This window comes from Panthera onca, chromosome B2 (assembly GCF_046562875.1).
Source record: "Panthera onca isolate mPanOnc1 chromosome B2, mPanOnc1 haplotype 2, whole genome shotgun sequence".
NCBI classification, from domain to species: Eukaryota; Metazoa; Chordata; class Mammalia; order Carnivora; family Felidae; genus Panthera; species Panthera onca.
Window position 1 is genome coordinate 57417959 of NC_138343.1, and position 18712 is coordinate 57436670.

Consider the following 18712-nt stretch of genomic DNA (forward strand, 5'->3'; position numbering starts at 1 on the left):
TTCCTCATCTCCTTTTGCGGTGCTCAATGCTTAATAATCAAATACTCTTACCTTCCGTGCAGAGGAGCCCAGACCTCCCATAAGGGCAGAGGCAAAGGGAATCTGTCCTGGATTTAGGAACACAGGTGGCACCGTTTCCACATGGACTGTTTTCACAGGTTGCAAACTGGCACATCCTGCCCGAGTACAGGCTTGGACACTCACAAAACCAGTTTTCACTGTCACTGAAAAGGGAAAAGGAATTATAAAACCAATCAGAAAACAATGATCCTTTACACACAGGTGGATTCGTGCGTGCATTCGCACGCATGCGTGCGCGCACGCGCACACACACACATAAAATAAAAGCTGCACCTTGTCTTCTCCCTTTCTCAGTGTTTTTCAACTGTTAAGTATTTGTAGCTGTGCACTTCGCATTGAAAGCAGATTAGCAGCTTTATAGTTTGCCTGAGGCCATGAATTCTATTTTAAGCCATCTATTTTTATTTTTGATTTACCTCACCTTTTACTGCGCACTAGGTGCCTTTTTAGGACTTCATTAAATATGTGTGGCGCTGCCTTAGTAAAGTGCTTCAAATGTCTATTAGAAGAAAACGTCTTAGATGCAACCTGAGGAGAATTTCAAGCTGGTGATAAGCTTCCTCCACTGAGGAGAAGTCCTCCAACAGCCACCCTTGAGGTAGCTCACAAAGAAAGGCACAGTGGGGAGCATAATGACTAAACAACTCCCAGGGCCCCAGGCTGCGGGTGCCTGTGAAACCAGAGCTGAAAACTGTGCTCATCCACCTGCATGCCTTCTCCAGAGGGGATGGTGACCAGGAATCTGGTGCTTCTGCCTTCCCTGCATCTATTTCCTCCACCTGCCAACCTTTGTTTTTGAGAGAGGTTGGGAAAGGGCCAGAGAGAGAGGGAAAGAGAGGATCCCAAGAAGGCTTTGTGCTCTTAGAGATCATGACCTGAGCCAAAATCAAGAGTTGGATGCTTAACCAACTGAGCCATCCAGGTGCCCCTTTTTCCCCCTTTTAAAGTAAAGGTAGCTCGGGGTGCCTGGGTGGCTCAGTCAGTTGAGCCTCAGACTTCGGCTTAGGTCATGATATCAAGGTTCGTGGGTTTGAGATGCAGGCTTGGTGCTGACAGCTCAGACCCTGGAGCCTGCTTCAGATTCTGTGTCTACCTGTCTCTCTGCCTCTTCCCTGCTCGTGCTCTGTGTCTGTTTCTCAAAGATAAATAAACATTACAAAAACATCAACAGTAAAGGTAGCCCCAGCTTGCCTATGCAGATTCACTCCTCCCCTATTCCTAGTCTATACTGACGCAGAAGGCAGACTCCCACTCTTGGTGTCAATGCTACCAATTGAGTGCAGGGTGAACACAGGGCCAAAACAGCTGACTGGCTTTTACTGCTGAGGTTGCCATGAAGCTGCTTGTGGCACCTGCCCATTCAGAAGGGAGAGCCTGGCTGAGAATAGAGAGCTCATGCCTGGTAGTGCCAATGTAAGGGACTGGGGAAATGGGATAAAACACTATGGAAAGAACTTATGTATCAGATAACAGGTAAATCTAGCTTTGGCGGGTGAGGTCTTGAGACCCTCAGAGGCTCTCTTGACTCTTAAGGGGCCAAACACGGGTGATGAATACTTTACTCATTTTATAACCATGAGAAATAAGTGAGATGACTCATTTTCAGAAATACCAAATACAAGCTGTGCTGTCTAGTTAACAATAGGTTTAGAACCTATTGGAAATATGTGCGACCTCCTTCCCCCCACAATGGAGTCCCAAAACCTGAGACACTTCACTTCCTGGTTCTTCTTCCTCCTCTCCATTTCATGGGCTTTGTAATGAGCATGGGCCAAAAAACTGAAGTCTCTGTGGCAATTCAGGTAATGTACATTTGTTCCAATCAGACTACTTTTTGCCTTACATGGGCTTAGGCAACTTCAGGGTAAGGCTGTAATCTCTGTAGGACTCAGCCAATGAGGAATCAGAGGAGGGACTTGCATGCTTGGAGATAAATTGCCTGCTGTAACTGCCTCAAGTATGCCTGTCCATCAGACACCTGCTCTGGCAAGAGCGTTGATTAAAGCCTCCCTTCACTGTGCTCCAAGTCTCTGCATCCCTCCTTTGATTGGGTTAGTGTGCTTATTTTTCACAATAACTTTCATGGCAACTTGCATAGTATTTTACATAGAGTGGACAAATACAGAATCTCAGGTTTTCAGAAATGGTCCAAAATTAAGGATCAATGCCGCTAAGATGGTTATAAAGCACCCTAAAAAACTCTTCTATTTTGGGGCTGTATTACAAAATAAAATTTTGAGGACGCTTGAGCCAATGGTCCTCCTTCTCACCCGAGAATAGTGGTAAAAGCATAGCCAGACAACCTGGAAGGTGCAGTGAAAGCACTGGGGAAAGTCACACCTTCTGGTGTGACTTAAAGTGTTAGTTAGGAACTTAACGTTTTTGCGGCCATGGATAAATCTCATGTAATTTCACCTCCACTCACCTAACCTGGAATTGAAAGCTTAGTATAAAGCATCTGTATTCTGGGATAAAGTCTTGGAGTGCAAAACTCTTGAAAGCTGCATTCTGGAAAAAACAAATTAGTCTTTTTATAGTAAAGGAGAAGGCCACATATATGAAGTCAAACGAATCTAAGTATTGATTGATATAAGTGCTTTAATCATATAGACCTAACCAGATTTGAAATGCGGGAAAGACACTTTTCTGTTAAAAACCGAGGAAAGCACTAATTTTAATCATGTCCTATTGATCAATCAAGCCTCATTTCCTTTTTGCTTTCATCAGGTGTTGGAAGAAGTTGGTTGTTATAAATTCATGTGGAGATGACTAACTGCGTGCATCTGTACATCAGCAGGCAGACAGAGCAGAGAGAGAAATGGAAATTCTATAGAAAACGCTCTGCGGAAGGGGAAGACCACCTTATCTCGCTAACCATGAGCAAGTGTCCAGAGCCCTCTTGTCCATCTTGGTATTCATTAGAAAGAGTTAGCTTTAACCAACTGAGATGATGATGCCTCCATACATTTCACTTCAAATTGCACCTTCAAGTTCCAAAATAGTTCCTGGAGTGCCAGATATTTCACCAATAGTTTTAATAAAATCTATTTTTGCTACCAGCTGCATTACACCTGGACCCAAAGGCTTCTCCTAGTCAGATCTTGCCAAAGATCCCATTACTAAATCCCAACTTCTTCAAAAACTAGCAAGTCAAATGTGTTTGCTGTTAACTTAACTCAAAGGATACCAGGCCACACCCTGAAGCAATTGGCAATGCTGACCAAGAAAGTAAGTGTCCTAAGCCTGAAGGACCTCAGGTAACCTTCCATGTTTGGAACCAGTGATTAAAACAATGTCACCCTCCTTGACCCCGTTTACTTTAAATGTTGTAACTTCCTGTGAACTTATTGGACCCTGTATAATTAGATATGGGAGAATATATTTACATGTAATACACTTTTTTAATTTGAAAAAGTTCTAAAAATCTTACCCTTCACAGACCTGTGAACTACATAGAAAACTGTTTTTGCAAGTCTTCCTCTGAGTGAAGTTCTTACCTGTAAACCATAACACCAAATGTAATCCCAATTCCTGTCAACCAATATTTGCTGGGCACCTATGTCATGGAAAGAGCCAGGTACCATGGAATAAATAAGACTTGCTCTGCTCTTGTTTGGGAAGATAGCATAAGTGCACGAACTAATCTTTGTAAAACACAGCACAGGTATGTGAAAAGGGAATTTAGGCAGTGAGCAAGGATTTTAAGGCCTTAGCTCTGTAATATGTGGATTCAAATGTCAATAGCTTCTAAAAGGTGCTCTGTGGACTGGCACCACAGAATGTTACCAGTGAATCTCCCCATGGCTTTTAAAATGCAGATTCCTGTGCTGCCCTTGCCTCTGAGATTTTGATTTAGGAGATGTAGAGTGATGCCCGTGATTCTGTGTTTTAAAAATGTCATCATGTGATCCTGCATAGCTTACTTCCTGCAAAAGTCAGCTCCCTTGAGACAAATTTTCTCACCAAAGTAAAAGCTTGATGGGCATTAGTTACTACTGGGTCTTTAGCAGGATGCCAGGACATTGTAATTTTCTCTTTTGGGGCTACATTTTAGCTTTTGACTAACATATATCTGAAAATACAATATTTATCCACTAAAGTACAACGATTAGAGGGTTTTTATTTTACTAGTGCCATTCAGGGTCTACTTTATGTATGTATATTATGTATGTATATTATATGCATATATATGCATGTATATTACACTTAACAACAACACGAAGTAGGAAAACATTCACTCAGTCATTTTAAAGCTTAGTTAAAAAAATACTACCTATCTAAGTGTATGCAAACATCTGTATATTTTGGTACTGTAACTATTATAGCATACTCAATTACAAGTCACAATATGGTTAGCATATCAAATGACTGTTGTTAAGTTTCTACGGGTATTAAAAATTATCTTTAGAAAATTTAGCTGATTAAAAAAATCAAAAGATGCTGGCTTGAAAAGGATGCCCCTATTTACATAACAGCCAGATGCCTGAAAATTTTCTACAAAAGGACTCCTGCATGTATTAACTTAAAAAAATAAATATCTCTTCCTGCATTCTTTGTATCTAATGGATCATTAGCAGATTTCAAAGTTGACCACCCACAGTGTCAAGAGAGGGAAATTCTCTGCAGGAAAGTGAACAGAAATGAGTCCTTATGAATAATGTCTCTAGATGCTTCTAAAAAATAAAATCACTATTGGCAGAAATAACCCATCTCTATGTATAGGCTCTTCTATTTATAGCACCACAGCACCGGCTTAAGAATGCAAATGAGATCCCAAGTAGCTGTGGTTCAAATGGAACTTTCCTTCCTTTTTCATGAATTTCTGGCACCACAATGAGTCTGCTGATTATAAAGCAATACCCATGAACCCCCTGGCCCAACCCCCAGTCTTGTTAACACTGTTGAACTTCTTTCAAATGAGTTGTCAGCTCTGTGTGGAGAATCTGTGTTGCAACATCCATAGATAGTTTGCCTCTAGGACAGAGGTGCCTACAACGATGTTATTTCTTGAGGTAAGGCACGCCATCATATTTGACATTTTTCATTTTTTCTTTTTGAAAGTAGCCAAATGTGAAAATAATAGAAAAAAAATGCAAAGCCAAAATTATCTTAAGGCGGCCTAGAAAGTGAACTTAAAGAAACATAGTCTATATAATATACCCTCAGATGGAGAGCTCAGGGAAAATGTCCTTCAGCTTTAGGGGCTTTTATCTTTGATTAAAAAGATTTTATTAAGGGTAGAAACAAAGAAGTTGAAAAAGGATATGAGCAATAATAAAAGTTATAGAATCACATGTAAAGAGATAATACACAAAATAAGGGTAATTCACAACAATATAAAATATTTTTGTCTCCTCATGTTCTAGGATCTGTCCAATTCAATCCTGTGGATATTTTGTGAAGGGAGATTGAATTTATGTTATAATCTCTCTTCCCCTACCCTTCCTTCTCTCTCTTAACACCATGGTTCACTTTGTAAAATGTTCTTCATTGGTGGAGAAGGATGATCAGAAATTTCCTTCCCAGGAAGAGATATCTTTTCCATTTCTTTTACCGTGGGAACCACTAGTCCTTCTGAAATGGAGTTAAAGCTTTGCTTCCAAGGGAGGAACCTCAGAAAATATTAAACCCCAGACAGGGAGCTAACATGGCAAAAGTGGCCATAATCTAAATAATTTAAATGGGATATGCATGAGAATGTGCCTTGCATAGTACTTGGCAATGATGAGCTGCTCGTTACATGTTACAGAAAGGAGGTGGGCATGGATGAAACACACAATTAATTGAATCTGAATCAGTTAATGGTGGGATAAGAGCAAGAGAAACAAATCTGGCACAAAGAGAAGCGGGTTGGGAAAAAAGCATGAGGTAGAGGGTGTCAATGGGTGAGAAAATAAAAGGATGCATTGGGGCATGCCCGGGTGGCTAAGTTGGATTAGCATTTGACTTCAGCTCAAGTCATGATCTCACGGTTGGTGAGTTTGAGCCCCGCATCGGGATCTGTGCTGATGCTCAGAGCCTGGAGCCTGCTTCAGAATCTGTGTCTCCCTATCTCTCTGCCCCTCCCTTCCTCACACTCTGTCTCTCTCAAAAATAAATAAACATTAAAAATAAAATAAAAATAAAAGGATGCATTAATAATTGTTGAATTATTGTAGCATTTCAACGTTTAAAATTACCTCCCCCAATTAAAAACAAATCTCAGGGTTTTAAGATTAGACTTTGTGACCAAGCAACAATTTTATAATAGATTTTCTTATTTCGTGTTCATTGCAAAATTAGCCAGTCTCCACTCCCCTGCACTGTAAGGGCAATTTGGGTAGGATTTAATATAACAGAATCAGTAAATGCAGCGCTTATGAAGCTCTGGAGTTCTCAGATAATTTCTGTGACGATAATGTGCCTATTTGGAGGCTATTTAAGACTAGAAGAGTTGGTATAAGCTTTTAAAATGCAGTTTTAACTCCTCCTAAAAAGAAACAAAAATTCTTTTAAAATATTTAAGCCAACAAAGTGCTGTTTCACCCATTCCCTTGACCTCACTAATGTTCACATACATACAATTTCTACTCAACTGTTTCCATGGTGAATTCAACTGTTGCCAGGGAGGTGGAAACAGCGCATACAGTGTTGATGATTGTTCTTTTCTGATATTAAGAAATATCTACAAAATTGCTGGGGGAGGGATTTATTCTGCACACACATAAGGAATAGTAAAGATACACATTTATAAACACTAAAACATTCTTTATGAATGTTACTATATTCCTACACTCAATTTGCACCAAGAAATTTAATTTATCTTAATTTCTCACTTATTCCAGGTCCTCCCTTTCATCTTTTTTTTTTAAGGTTATTTATTTTATTTATTTTTTTGAAAGAGAGAGATAGCACGAGTGGTGGAGGGGAAGAGAGAGGGAGAGAGACAGAGAGAGAGAGAGAGAGAGAGAGAGAGAGAGAGAGAGAGAGAGAATCCAATGCAGGCTCTGCACTGTCAGCACACAGCCCATTGTGGGGCTGGAACTCACAAAACTGTGAGATCATGACCTGAGCTGAAACCAAGAGTCAGATGCTTAACCCACTGAGCCACCCAGGTGCCCTTCATCAGGTCTTTATACTCTAATTTTGGTGGGGGAAAAGCAAGAAATTTAGAGGACTTGCCTCTAAATATGTTGATTTGTCAGGTTTGCTCTCACACTACAGTTTGGGTCTGCCACTTAGCACAAAGAGGGAACATGTGGAACTGTCCCAAACCTCCTTATACTGAGTCAATGTTCTGAATAATACAGATCAGAGACTATTGACTAAAAAGATGTTTAATGCCCACCCCTTGAACCACATGGTATATTTAGCTTATAGTTCTGAGGTCCAGATATAAGGTGGCTACAGATATAAGGTTCTTCAAGTCATGTGGCTTCCTCCCTGTAGCATATCTTACACATTTATGTTAGTCCAGATAACATTCACAATTCATTCGGCAGAAGGTTTGCATTAATTTTGGCTTTGACTCCTTTCCTTCTACAAACTGATTGTTTAGATCTTTCCTAATCTCTAAGCCCTGTGTCCCACACTCACATGAGATGACTTTATTTCACACTCTACAGATAAAGTTGCAGTCAGCAACATCAAGCCTTGACTTCCCACTCATTTTGCACTCATTTTTCCATCCTTCTTTCTTTTTACCCCATTGAAGGAGTTTTAGGCAAAGAAATAGTCATACTGTGTTTTAGATTTATCATTCTAGGGCTATGGTGTGGAAAATGTACTGGAGTGACACTGAGAAAAGGGGTTTCTCTTCCTAGCGTAGATGCTGCCTTTTCCTTCTTTTTTTTTTTTAACACCTGTTGGAGGCATGTGCAGGAAACCCAGTGGTGCTCACCCCAGCAAGTTTCAGCAGCACCTCCTCAGGTGAATTCCCACTAAGCCTATGTTCCAGCTGACTTTCCTGCAAAACTCAGGTGTCCCAGTGAGTGGATTCTTAGCAAGGTCAGCAGTACTCCCAAGTGTGGCTTTCCAGAAAGTTCTGCTGGCTCTCTAGTGGGTGGCTTGTAATAGAGTTTCATAGGTCCCCAGTGAGCAAAATTCTAGTAAGTTTAGCAGCAGCCCTGTGGGTGGTTTCTTAGTGAAGTTCCTAGCATCCCAGGGGAGGGCATCCCAGTGAGTTTCAGCAATAACCCAGCAGGTGGCTGCACAGCAAGTTTCTTCAGCCCCTCATTGGATAGATTCCTCTTTCCCAGTCCTGGCCTGTGGCACCTCAGTGGACTTTTCTATATCCAATGACCACATGCTCTCCAAAGGGGTCTAAATACTAGCTGGTGTGTGTCTTCCAAATGTGTTCCTTCTTTGATTATTCTTCCCCAGCCCTAAAGGTAGGACTTACTTGCTACATTTGCTATACCTAAACTTCTAATGTACTCTATCATTTAGGAGTTAATCCTCTGTTACTAGTTAATAATTCTTCATATTAAATATTCTTAAATTACTGTGTGGTTTCTGTCTCCTTATTGGACTCTGAATCATATGCAGAGAAGCCAGTTGGGAGGAGATTATTAAAACAAATCCAAGCAGAAGTGTAGATAAAGTCAATGGAAGTGGGCATGGAGAGAAATTATCTACTAGATGGTTAGAGGAAAAATATGTATTTAACTTGATGACTGATTTCTGGTTTGGACAACTGCCATTCTTAGAACTAAAGAATACAAATCTGGAAAGAAGGAGGAAATATAATGAGGTAATTTTTACACATGTATTATTTGAAACATCCATGGGTATCCTAGTGAATATGTTAGGTAGTATCAAAATAAGTTATGTTTGTAAAAAATAATTTGGTTTTTGACCAAATAATTTGGACCAGCCACTTACCATATAAATAAAATAAGAAAGATTGCACTAGAAGTCTTTATCTATTATACCTTTTGTTATCACTACTTGGAAAGATACTCATGTGTGTGGAAACATGGTATGGCAGAGTTCTAAGCTTAAATGAATATTCCTTTATGAATACAATTACCATACATGACATAGCTATTCTTCCTGAGGACAACTTGGTTAGCTTCGTGGGGACGGCTGAGAAGCCAAGTCTATGAGATAGAGAGCTCACTGGACAGACAGCATCCCAGCTCATTTTCATGCAAGTGCTCGTGATGATGATGATGATGCATTTTATAAAATGAAACATCTTTGATGAGTGTTAAACTGGAAAGGGTGTCAGGGCAACAGGAGTAAACAGGGACTATCCCAAACTGGGGTCTCTGTTTAGGGTCATAATATTTTCCCCTTAGTCTATTGTTATGCTGAATGTACTAATTAAATATAAAGAATTCTCACCTAAAACTAATTCTGAAGTGGAAAGGCAATTATTTTATTTTAACTGCTGTATTACTTAAAAACGCATTTCATTAGAGTTCAAATTTACACATATTTAGGCGTGACCTCAGAAGAATATTTTCTGTTAAGTTGATACAACTGAGATACAAAGCTCAGGGAACTGAAAACAGCTTTCCTGAAAAAAGAACTACTGATAATAAATCACTGCTTTGTTACCTTTGATATGTGGGCTTCTTTTTTTCTTTAATCCTGAAAGGGATAATTTGAGTTTTAAATACAAGAGGTTGAAAGTGGCTTCAGGCTTTTTCAATTAAAAGTTTAAGTTTTCAACTTCTTTGCACTGGAAAAGACTAAATCTCTTGGAATCGGTTGACATGATGTTAAAATGGACTGTGCTATTTCTTTGAAAACCATGTACAATGGCCAGCCTTCATCAAAAGGTGTTTCGGCTGGAGGCAAGCTTCTCAGTTCAGTGACCTTATGGATGGTAAAGGACAGTTTTAAAAGGCATTTATACCTAGTTAACATTATTTTGACACTCTATTAGATGTGGCAATTTTCTTTTACATTAAATGGATAAAAAAAAAGTAACAGTCAACTTTTCCTGCTGTTTCTATAGTTTCAATTAGTTTCTTTACCCTCAATTGCTCTATCAGATGGGCTAGATAAGATTTCACTATTTGGGGGATCATTTTAAGCCTCTTTTCCAGCAGTTTGTTATTTTTAAAGCTCCAATGATTCACCATAAAATGCATCTCCATCTGCAGGAAGCAATTCCTAAATTGCTTCACTCAACAAATCCAAAACCGCTAGGCTCACCATAGCACAGAAATAGAACTGGTTTGGAAAGGGATTACCTATTGGGTTCAGAAAACCTTCTTCTGAGACAGGCTATAGCACAGAACAGATCTCTGAATGCCAGAAGCAACTTTAAATTTTTTTAGCAAGAATCATTTGAAGTTTTGTTTTATGGGTTCAAACTGTTTCCTGGTAAAAAAAAAAAAAAAAAAAAGTTTTATTTCCTGGTAATTAACATTATGAGTTATCAGTTGTTGCAAACTCTCCAATCAGTTCAAACTGAATTAAAATTTTCTATGCAACTTAAAATTGTATTTGAATGGACACAAGTTTAAATACCTATTTCTTAGAATTATTAAATAATAACTTGAATTCATTTCTTAACTCATTTCATTTAAAGTTAATCTCTCTTCTTCCCCCTCCATGGTACATATATACAAAATACTAGACAGTATGGAGGAGATATTATATAATAGAGTTGAATTTTTGACATAAGTTTTATTTATGCTAACCTGTAAAATGGGGTAGAAAAATCTTGATTTATCTTAGTTGTTTTAAATCTAATTAAAATAAAATAGGCACCAAAAATGCAGGTCAAGGGACAAAGAGTTGTTTGCTACTTTAATCTTATGTAGGAAGCTATTGCTATCCTTGGGATTTAGGAAGGTCGATTATTCTATAGAATTTTTAAAGACAGGACACAATTTATTTTAATCCTATGCCAGCACTTCTCTGAAGTGGATTTAGACTTTCACACTAGAAAGAAGAGATGCACTAGACCTTTGAATTGAAAAATTCTGCAGCTACTTTCAACCTCTGATATCAAAAATCAAGTTATCTTGTTCTAAAAAAGAACAAAAGAGAACTTGCTAATCTGGAAGTTATTCAGGAGTCACTTATTATCAAAAGTATTGTTAGTGACTCCTTAGGTATAAAGGTATATGATAATGCATAAAACAGACTGCTTAAGGGATTCCTTGTTTTATTACAGAAGGTGTCACTCAAGTCTCCAATAAACAGCTTCATACAGATATTTTTCACAGATACACCATTTGCCAAAAGCAGTGATGTCACATTGTGTTTGGTTTTGCACTAAAGTTCCTTGAAGGTGTTCCATGGCCTTCGTGAGGGGCAAAGGGCCATTTGCCATGCCTGAACTAGAGCTAGTTCACCTTTACCTTGAATCATTCATTCATTTTCAACAAACATTTACTGGACTTCTCTATGCCAGGTACTGCTAGGCCCTGTAACACTGGAGTGAATAAAACAGATACAGTCCCATTTTGTATTGAATTTGCAATCTAAATGGGGAGATAGGAATTGAACTATTGGGTATAAAATTATAAATTACATTAAGTGCTGAGAAAGAATATCACATGGTACTACAGGAGAGGACAACAGGGGGATTCTTTTAGATGGTAGGCAGAGGGGACTTTTCCATGGAATTAGTAATTAAACTGAAATACAAAAAATAAGGAATTGGGCTAGGTGAAAATTGCAGAGTGTTTCAAACAGTGAACAACATGTATGAAGGCCAGGATATGAGAGAAAGCCTGACACATCTCAGGACCCAAAAGCAGCCATTATGCTTAGAGGTCAGAAAAAGGGAGAGGATTTGAAGAACTAGGCAGAAGCTAGATCATGCAAGGATGTCTCAGATCTTATATCAAAATATATTCAACATTTCAGTTACATAATAGTGTGATTTTTTTCCCTATCAGTTGATCAAGGAAAAGTGTAAAAGGAATCCTGACTAAACATCATACATGGCATAGTGTCCACCTTTCTTTGTTCAATGGGCTCATTCAGCCACCAGTCAGTCACACTACTCCTTAGTTTTTAAAGCAATGGCCTCCTACTACATTTGGAATAAAATCTAATTTTTTTTTACAAGGACCCATAGGGCTGGATGTGATCTGGTCCTTGCTTTCCTCTCTGACTCACCTCTTTCCACCTAATCACTATGCACCTGCTTCACCTGCCCTTAGTAGTATGTCAAATCCCTGGGCTCAACTGACTTCAGATGTGTCTCTAATGTACAGTTCCCAGGGAACTCATACTAAACACACTCTACTTTTCACCATGAGAAGAGTATAGATCATTTTTGCCTTGGACTGAGGACTTCTCATAGACCCTTTCTACCCCCATGAAAACACTGTCTGAAAGAGCAAGGTTAATGCCCCATGGGACAATCTCAAACAATGGTGGTCTCAATGGTTCCACCTTTCACCCTGAAGGTGAATATTTCTTGCAGACCTTGTGCAGGCTTTTCAGGAGGTCCCTGCAGAATTGAGTCCTGAGGCACTGAGAGCTGTGACTTGATAACTTCCCTTCCATTGACCTTCCCTTGCCCATTCTGTCCCCAGTCCTTTACTTACTCTTTTTAATCACCTCCAAAACACTGCCTGTACATAAGACTGTGATACAACCTCTATTTTTTGGGGGGGACCCAAGCTTTGATCCCAATCTTTCTGTTTTGCAAACCTTCTGCATGCTCCCCACTTAAGCCCTTTGTGCTCTGCCTAGAACCATCTTCCCCTTTTGTATGATCTTTGCATGGCTGATGCCTTTCCAACATTAAGTGAAATCATTTTAGCTGAAATGTTATGTCCTGAAAGGAGACTATCCTTGAAATGAATGTTGCCCCCAGAATGTCCATCTCTATCATCACTCTTTTTTAATTTTTAAAGTTTTTATTTATTTTGAGAGAGGGAAAGCACGAGTTAGGGAGGGACAGAGAGAGAGGGGGAGACAGAGAATTCTAATCCTGACAGTGCAGAGCCCGGATGCAAGGCTTGAACTCACGAACTGTGAAATCACAACCTAAGCTGGAGTTGGAAGCTTAACCTACTGAGCCACCCAGACGTTCCTCTATCATCACTCTTAATATGTTTACTACAACTGATCACATTTGAAATATTCCTATTTATTTCCTTACAAATTTATTTGAGTACTCATTATAAATTTATAGATCACTTTACTACCTAGAATGGAAGCTCCAGGAGAGCAGAATCTTTGGTCTGTAACAGAGACTTGTGTTCCCAGAGTCTAGAACAATGGCTGGCATGTAATGGTTCCTGAATAAATGTGTGTTGAAGGAAATAACAACAACAAAAATTCTACGTGTTTTCAGGGTGAGATAACAAAATAGAGAATGTGATGTTTTTTCTTTTAAGAATACATACCTCAAGCAATCTCCTGAAGTGCTCCTACTACTAAAGAGATACATGCACAGTTTCTTCAAGGTAAATGAAAAGAAGACATAGATATCTGGAATTTCGAACTAGAGCTTTCTTTTACTGACAACACTCCACTTCTTTTTAATTTTACTAATAAAATCTCCTGACAGGACAGTGATTAACTTGTGAGAGAAAAAATGGACTGGGAGGGGGCACAAGGGAGTATTCCTGGGAGTTGGATATATTATATATCCTGATCTGGGCTGTGGTTACATGGGTGTATACACATTCAAAAGTTCATTGAGTAGACTCTTGAGAATATACACACACACACACATATATGTGTGTGTGTGTGTATGTATATATGTATATACATACACACACACACACACACACACACACACACACACAGATCTTGACCTAGTTTGGTTCCTGGTAAGCAAAAACATAGATCAGTTTTGCAAGCATTAAGAATGCAAAGGCTTCTTTCATGTCAAGTTTGTTTTTTGGATAGTCCATCAAAACCTGATTTTTGAAACTTTAGGTGGGTCAATAAAGAATACTTTGGACACATTTTTACATTTAAGTTATCAAATCACTTCATTAACATAGTGAAAGATCAATCTATATTGCAAACATTCCTGGAGAAGACAAGTTTTTCTTTCGTAAAAATATTATTTTCTCTGGAAAATAGGAATTTTGTTGGTAGAAATTGCATATTAAGTCACTTTATCAGCTGTTGTGAAAATAATATATTTTAAAGTTCTCAGTCCTTGGTCTTGTGAAGAAATACTCTATTGTCTGTGTGGAGCACTTCCATTTTTATTAAATTTGTATTTGCCTCTTTCTTTCCATTTGGGTCTCATGCTAAATTACATGGCTAAATTAACACCAATTTAAGTGCAGTTTTTAAATGGAAATCTAATATCTTCCAATATCTTAATCACAAATTATGTTTTATAAATAGCAATTAAGCTTTCTTGATGGTGCAGTGGTGACACATATATTCCATGAGGCACTGATAACCTAGGAGTAATTCAGTAGCATTAGGGAGGACCTAGGTTGCTGGCCAAGTAGGCTGCTTCTTTTGTGGTATGAGTTGCAAGGCTGGAAGTTCTCCAATCCAAAAATATCTGTCCATTGTTCTGTGGTTGCTCCATAAAAACCTATTTTCAGGGCACCATTCTTTTTAGGTAGAGAACTAAAGATTCTTATAGTTTAAGTACTACTTCAATGCCACCTTCTCAATGATACCCATGGCCAGAACTAATTTCTTTTTTCTTTGACACATTGATACCATTCACTTTACCATTCAAATATTCAGTAATAGTTATGAAGTCCTGACATGAACCAGTCATACAGTGGCTTCGAAGACAGAGAAACAAATAAGACATGACTATATCTTAGTAAGGTTTTAGTTTAGATTAGTAGTTCTTAAAACTAGTTTCTCATCAGAATTGCCATGGGAAAATGAAAATTTGTCAAAACTTCAGATCCATAGGCACAGGAAATGGGCCTGTATATTTTTTAACAGGTTCCTAGATGATTACGATACCCATTTCTGGTGACCTGGTTTCCATTCTTCCACAATAGTTCCACTACAAGAACCTGACCCACTTTGGGAGTAAAAAGAGAGTCTTTATAATGAACTGAGTCTCTTCAACTTATTTTTGATGTAAGCATTGGTTATGATTGTACTGCTTGGAGGGAATATTTTTCTTCCAATGTGAATGGTGGATAGTGAATGATATATCAAATATTTGTTGAACACAAAATGAGTGACTGGCAATCTTTTCAAACTGAGCTGTCTTCAGATGAAACATCTCTCACATGGAATGACTTCAAGACCTATAAAGGAACTTAAAAGTTAGCATTTGAGATTCTTTCTTTCTAGGGTGAAAAAAAGGAAACTTGATGCTCAAGACTTTTGTTATGCCTTCATTTAATAGTGTCTAAATAATTTATATGCTTTTTATTGACCAAAAGAAAATACCTTCATATTTATTGGCATGGATCACACAAAGGCAATCTTAAACCTTTGATTTTAAGGAACATTGAGTTTTCTTTTGAGTACATTTTATAAGATTAAGACTTGACTTATTTTAAGTTTTATTTTAAGATATCTTGTTTACATATAAGACCTATTCTCCATTTTTTAGGTAAGATAATATGAAATCAAGCCACAGTTGGAAATGCCCTAGTCTGTACAGACTAAGCACAAAGAGAAAAGAGAATGTTATCCACATGATTGTGCACTGAAAAAATTTTGATGTTATCATTTAGATCACTGTGTTAAATATTTAGAGGATTCCAGGAATAAATAATGTTATGCAAGTTGCAACATAGCACATTTTCAAAATGATGAACTTTTAGGAATTTGGTAATGAGGTGATAATGAGATGATGAGGTGTTAAAGAACTTAGTTTCTGCTTTGCATTTTTTTTTAGTCCATTATCTTTATTGCTGTCTTATAACACTTCAATCTATATACTGACCTTTTATTCTGACTGCTACCTTAACTGTGCCTATCACACATTTTTGGGAGATGACTATAAATTACGAAAGGTTGAAAGTGCCCCCAAAAGCGTTAAATCAAATGCTATAAAATTGAGTGTTGACATTTTTCAAAAGTGCAAAAAGTGCAAGAACAAGAGTTTCAGGGTGTTGAATACTAGCAGGGAAGGGAGGTGTATGTGGGCAAATCAAATCTGGGTACAGAGGATGAGGCACCTTTTATATTTGGCACAAAAGGTTGTTTTCTTACTCTTTGCTAATCAAATATAATTATGCACTTAATTGCTTTATTCTTCTTTAAAACTGACACTGGGAGGGCAGGTAAGTCAGGATGCTATTTCACTGATTACAATAAAATGCAAAATGTTGACCTGGAAACAAATTGATAGAACAAGGGCCTACCAGGGATGCAGCATCTGCAGGCATAAGGACCAGTTAGATATTAATTTAAGCTTCAAATATATAAACACACTACCTTGTTCTAGGGAAATGTCAATATAGTTTTATTTCTTGATGTTGAACATGTAGTATAATAAGAATATATACAGACTATTTTCAAAAATTTTTTAAATGTTTATTTATTTTTGAGACAGAGAGAAACAGAGCATGTACAGGGTAGGGGCAGGGAGAAAGGGAGACACAGAATCTGAAGCAGGCTCCAGGCTCCCAGCTATCAGCACAGAGCCCGACGAGGGGCTCAAACTCACAGACTGGGAGATCATGACCTAAGCCAAAGTTGGATCCTTAACTGACTGAGCCACCCAGGTGCCCCAGAATATACACAAACTATTAAGTGGCCTAAACTGAGAGGACCTTAACTAAAAGGCAAATAAAAGGTATTTGTGTTGGCCTTTGAAAAATGAACAAGGTGTTGAGCATAAATATTGAAGATATGTTCTATTTAAAATTTAAATAACATCTTTTCCCACAATCTCAATGATTTTATTTTTCTTTAGTTGTTAATCAAATTAACTAAAAGTATATATCAAGCTACTTGATACAGCTAGGGGTGCCTTGGTAGCTCAGTTGGTTGAGTTGCCGACTCTTGATTTTGGTTCAAGTCATGATCCCAGGGTCATGTGACTGAGCCTTGTGTCCAGCCCTGTGCTGTGCATGGAGCCTGCTTAAGATTCTCTCTCTCTCCCTCTGCCTCTCTCCTCTGTTCATGCACATGCTCTCTGTCTCTTAAATAAAAAAATTTAAAAAATGAATTATATTGTAGTATTAATTACTACATGATAGAAGAGAAAATGGAAGTGTAACTATTGAATCTACATTTTGGATTTTAGGAGATTAAAAAGAAATCATTTAATTTAATATCAGTTTTACTTTAGAGATAAAGGAACTGAGAACCACAAAGTCATCACAGCTAGTTAGCAGCAGATCTGGAACCTCTCAGAAACTACATTCCCTATGAATAAAAGCAGTAACTTTAGGACATTGCTGGTTAACCTGTCCCAGATGTTCTATGAATCTACATACTTTCTGGATGATTTTAAGACTAATGCTGGCTTTTATCCACTCTGATCTGAATCTTATAATGCTCTCAGTCTACCTGGCATCTTTCAGGTGCACATACCAACCAACTCATCCCTTTTAAAGTCTAGTTTCTTCTTCTTGCTCTTACAAACTTTCAACCTCATATTCTCCTACCATAAACCAAATTCTTACTTCTTTCTTCAGTGCCTTCAGTGACATATTGAACCATGTGTAATTCCTACACTTCACGCTTTTTTACTGAGCTCTTCCCTCTGCTTAGCACACACTTTCCCCAAATCTTCCTCTTTACTTGGGAAATTCTTTCAAGAATGAGATCAGATGTTGTTTTTTTCATAATGCCTTCCAAAAATTTGATAGGCTTTCTGTCGAGAAAGGCAATCTCTTGCATGCAATTTTTCAAGCCCCTCCCCTCACCCCCCAACCCCACCAGGTTGCTTAAGAATGGCCTCAGGCCTGGAACCCTTCCTTACCAAGAGCTAAGGGGGCCCACACAGCCTGTACTGGGTGTATTACCTCGTGTGATATTCTTGTTTCAAGCTCAATGAGTGTTCTTTCATTCTGCTTAAGTGTGTATGTAAGGGCCCTTGGGCATGCTCTCAGTCTTCAGTACTTTAGACTCCATGGGCAGGGGGAAGGATTTGAGGGTCCATGTGCTGTAGCACAAGAGGGTTTCTTGTAGGTCAACTGCCCTGTGTGAGCTGCTGGGGTGGGAGGAGAGGTACTTGCTAGCCACAAGAGATGGATGCAACTACTGGATCTGATCTTGCTGTATTTCTACAAAGATAAGTAAAGAAAAAGTAAGTAAAGAATTGTTCCCTCCAGTGCTTAACTCTTGGTTTTTCCTTGTGTGACTCTGATACCAAGACACAATAGGTTGAAGTGTCTGGAGATTTTCCCTGGACCTGGCAACCAGTGTACCATGTTTTTGCTCCCCTGGGATTGATACTTGGTGCATGGTATTCTTCTGTACACCTTCCATGAACTTGGGCTAAATGCTTCTATTACTCCAAAGCACTTGGTGGGTATTTTTTATTAGCATTTACCACATTAGTGGGATATGTGTCTGTCTGTCCAACTACACTATACGTTACTTGAAGATCAGTACACTGGGCGGGAACAGCCATCCTCAATAATTTCTTAAACTGTGTTCTCCTAATTTTCATTACTCCAAACATTTCCTACTTTATTACAAAGCCCAAATCTATATATCCATTCTGGACCTTTTTTGTTTTTGTATAAGTACCAAGGTTTTCTTACCAGTATACCTTGCAAGCAGTTCTACTCTCATTATATGTGTCACAATGCACAGGATC

The 18712-nt window shown here is 38.4% G+C and overlaps 1 protein-coding gene across 2 annotated transcripts in view; it reads right to left on the bottom strand.

The window, feature by feature from the left end:
• The window catches only part of LOC132667946 (protein eyes shut homolog), a 577410-nt gene that overhangs the window by 132961 nt on the left and 425737 nt on the right, over nt 1-18712 (bottom strand). For both annotated transcript variants that reach the window (XM_060617196.3, XM_078447046.2), the window contains one exon: nt 52-224. In XM_060617196.3, the coding sequence (XP_060473179.3) occupies nt 52-224 (173 nt within the window). The remainder of the gene's footprint in view (nt 1-51; nt 225-18712) is intronic.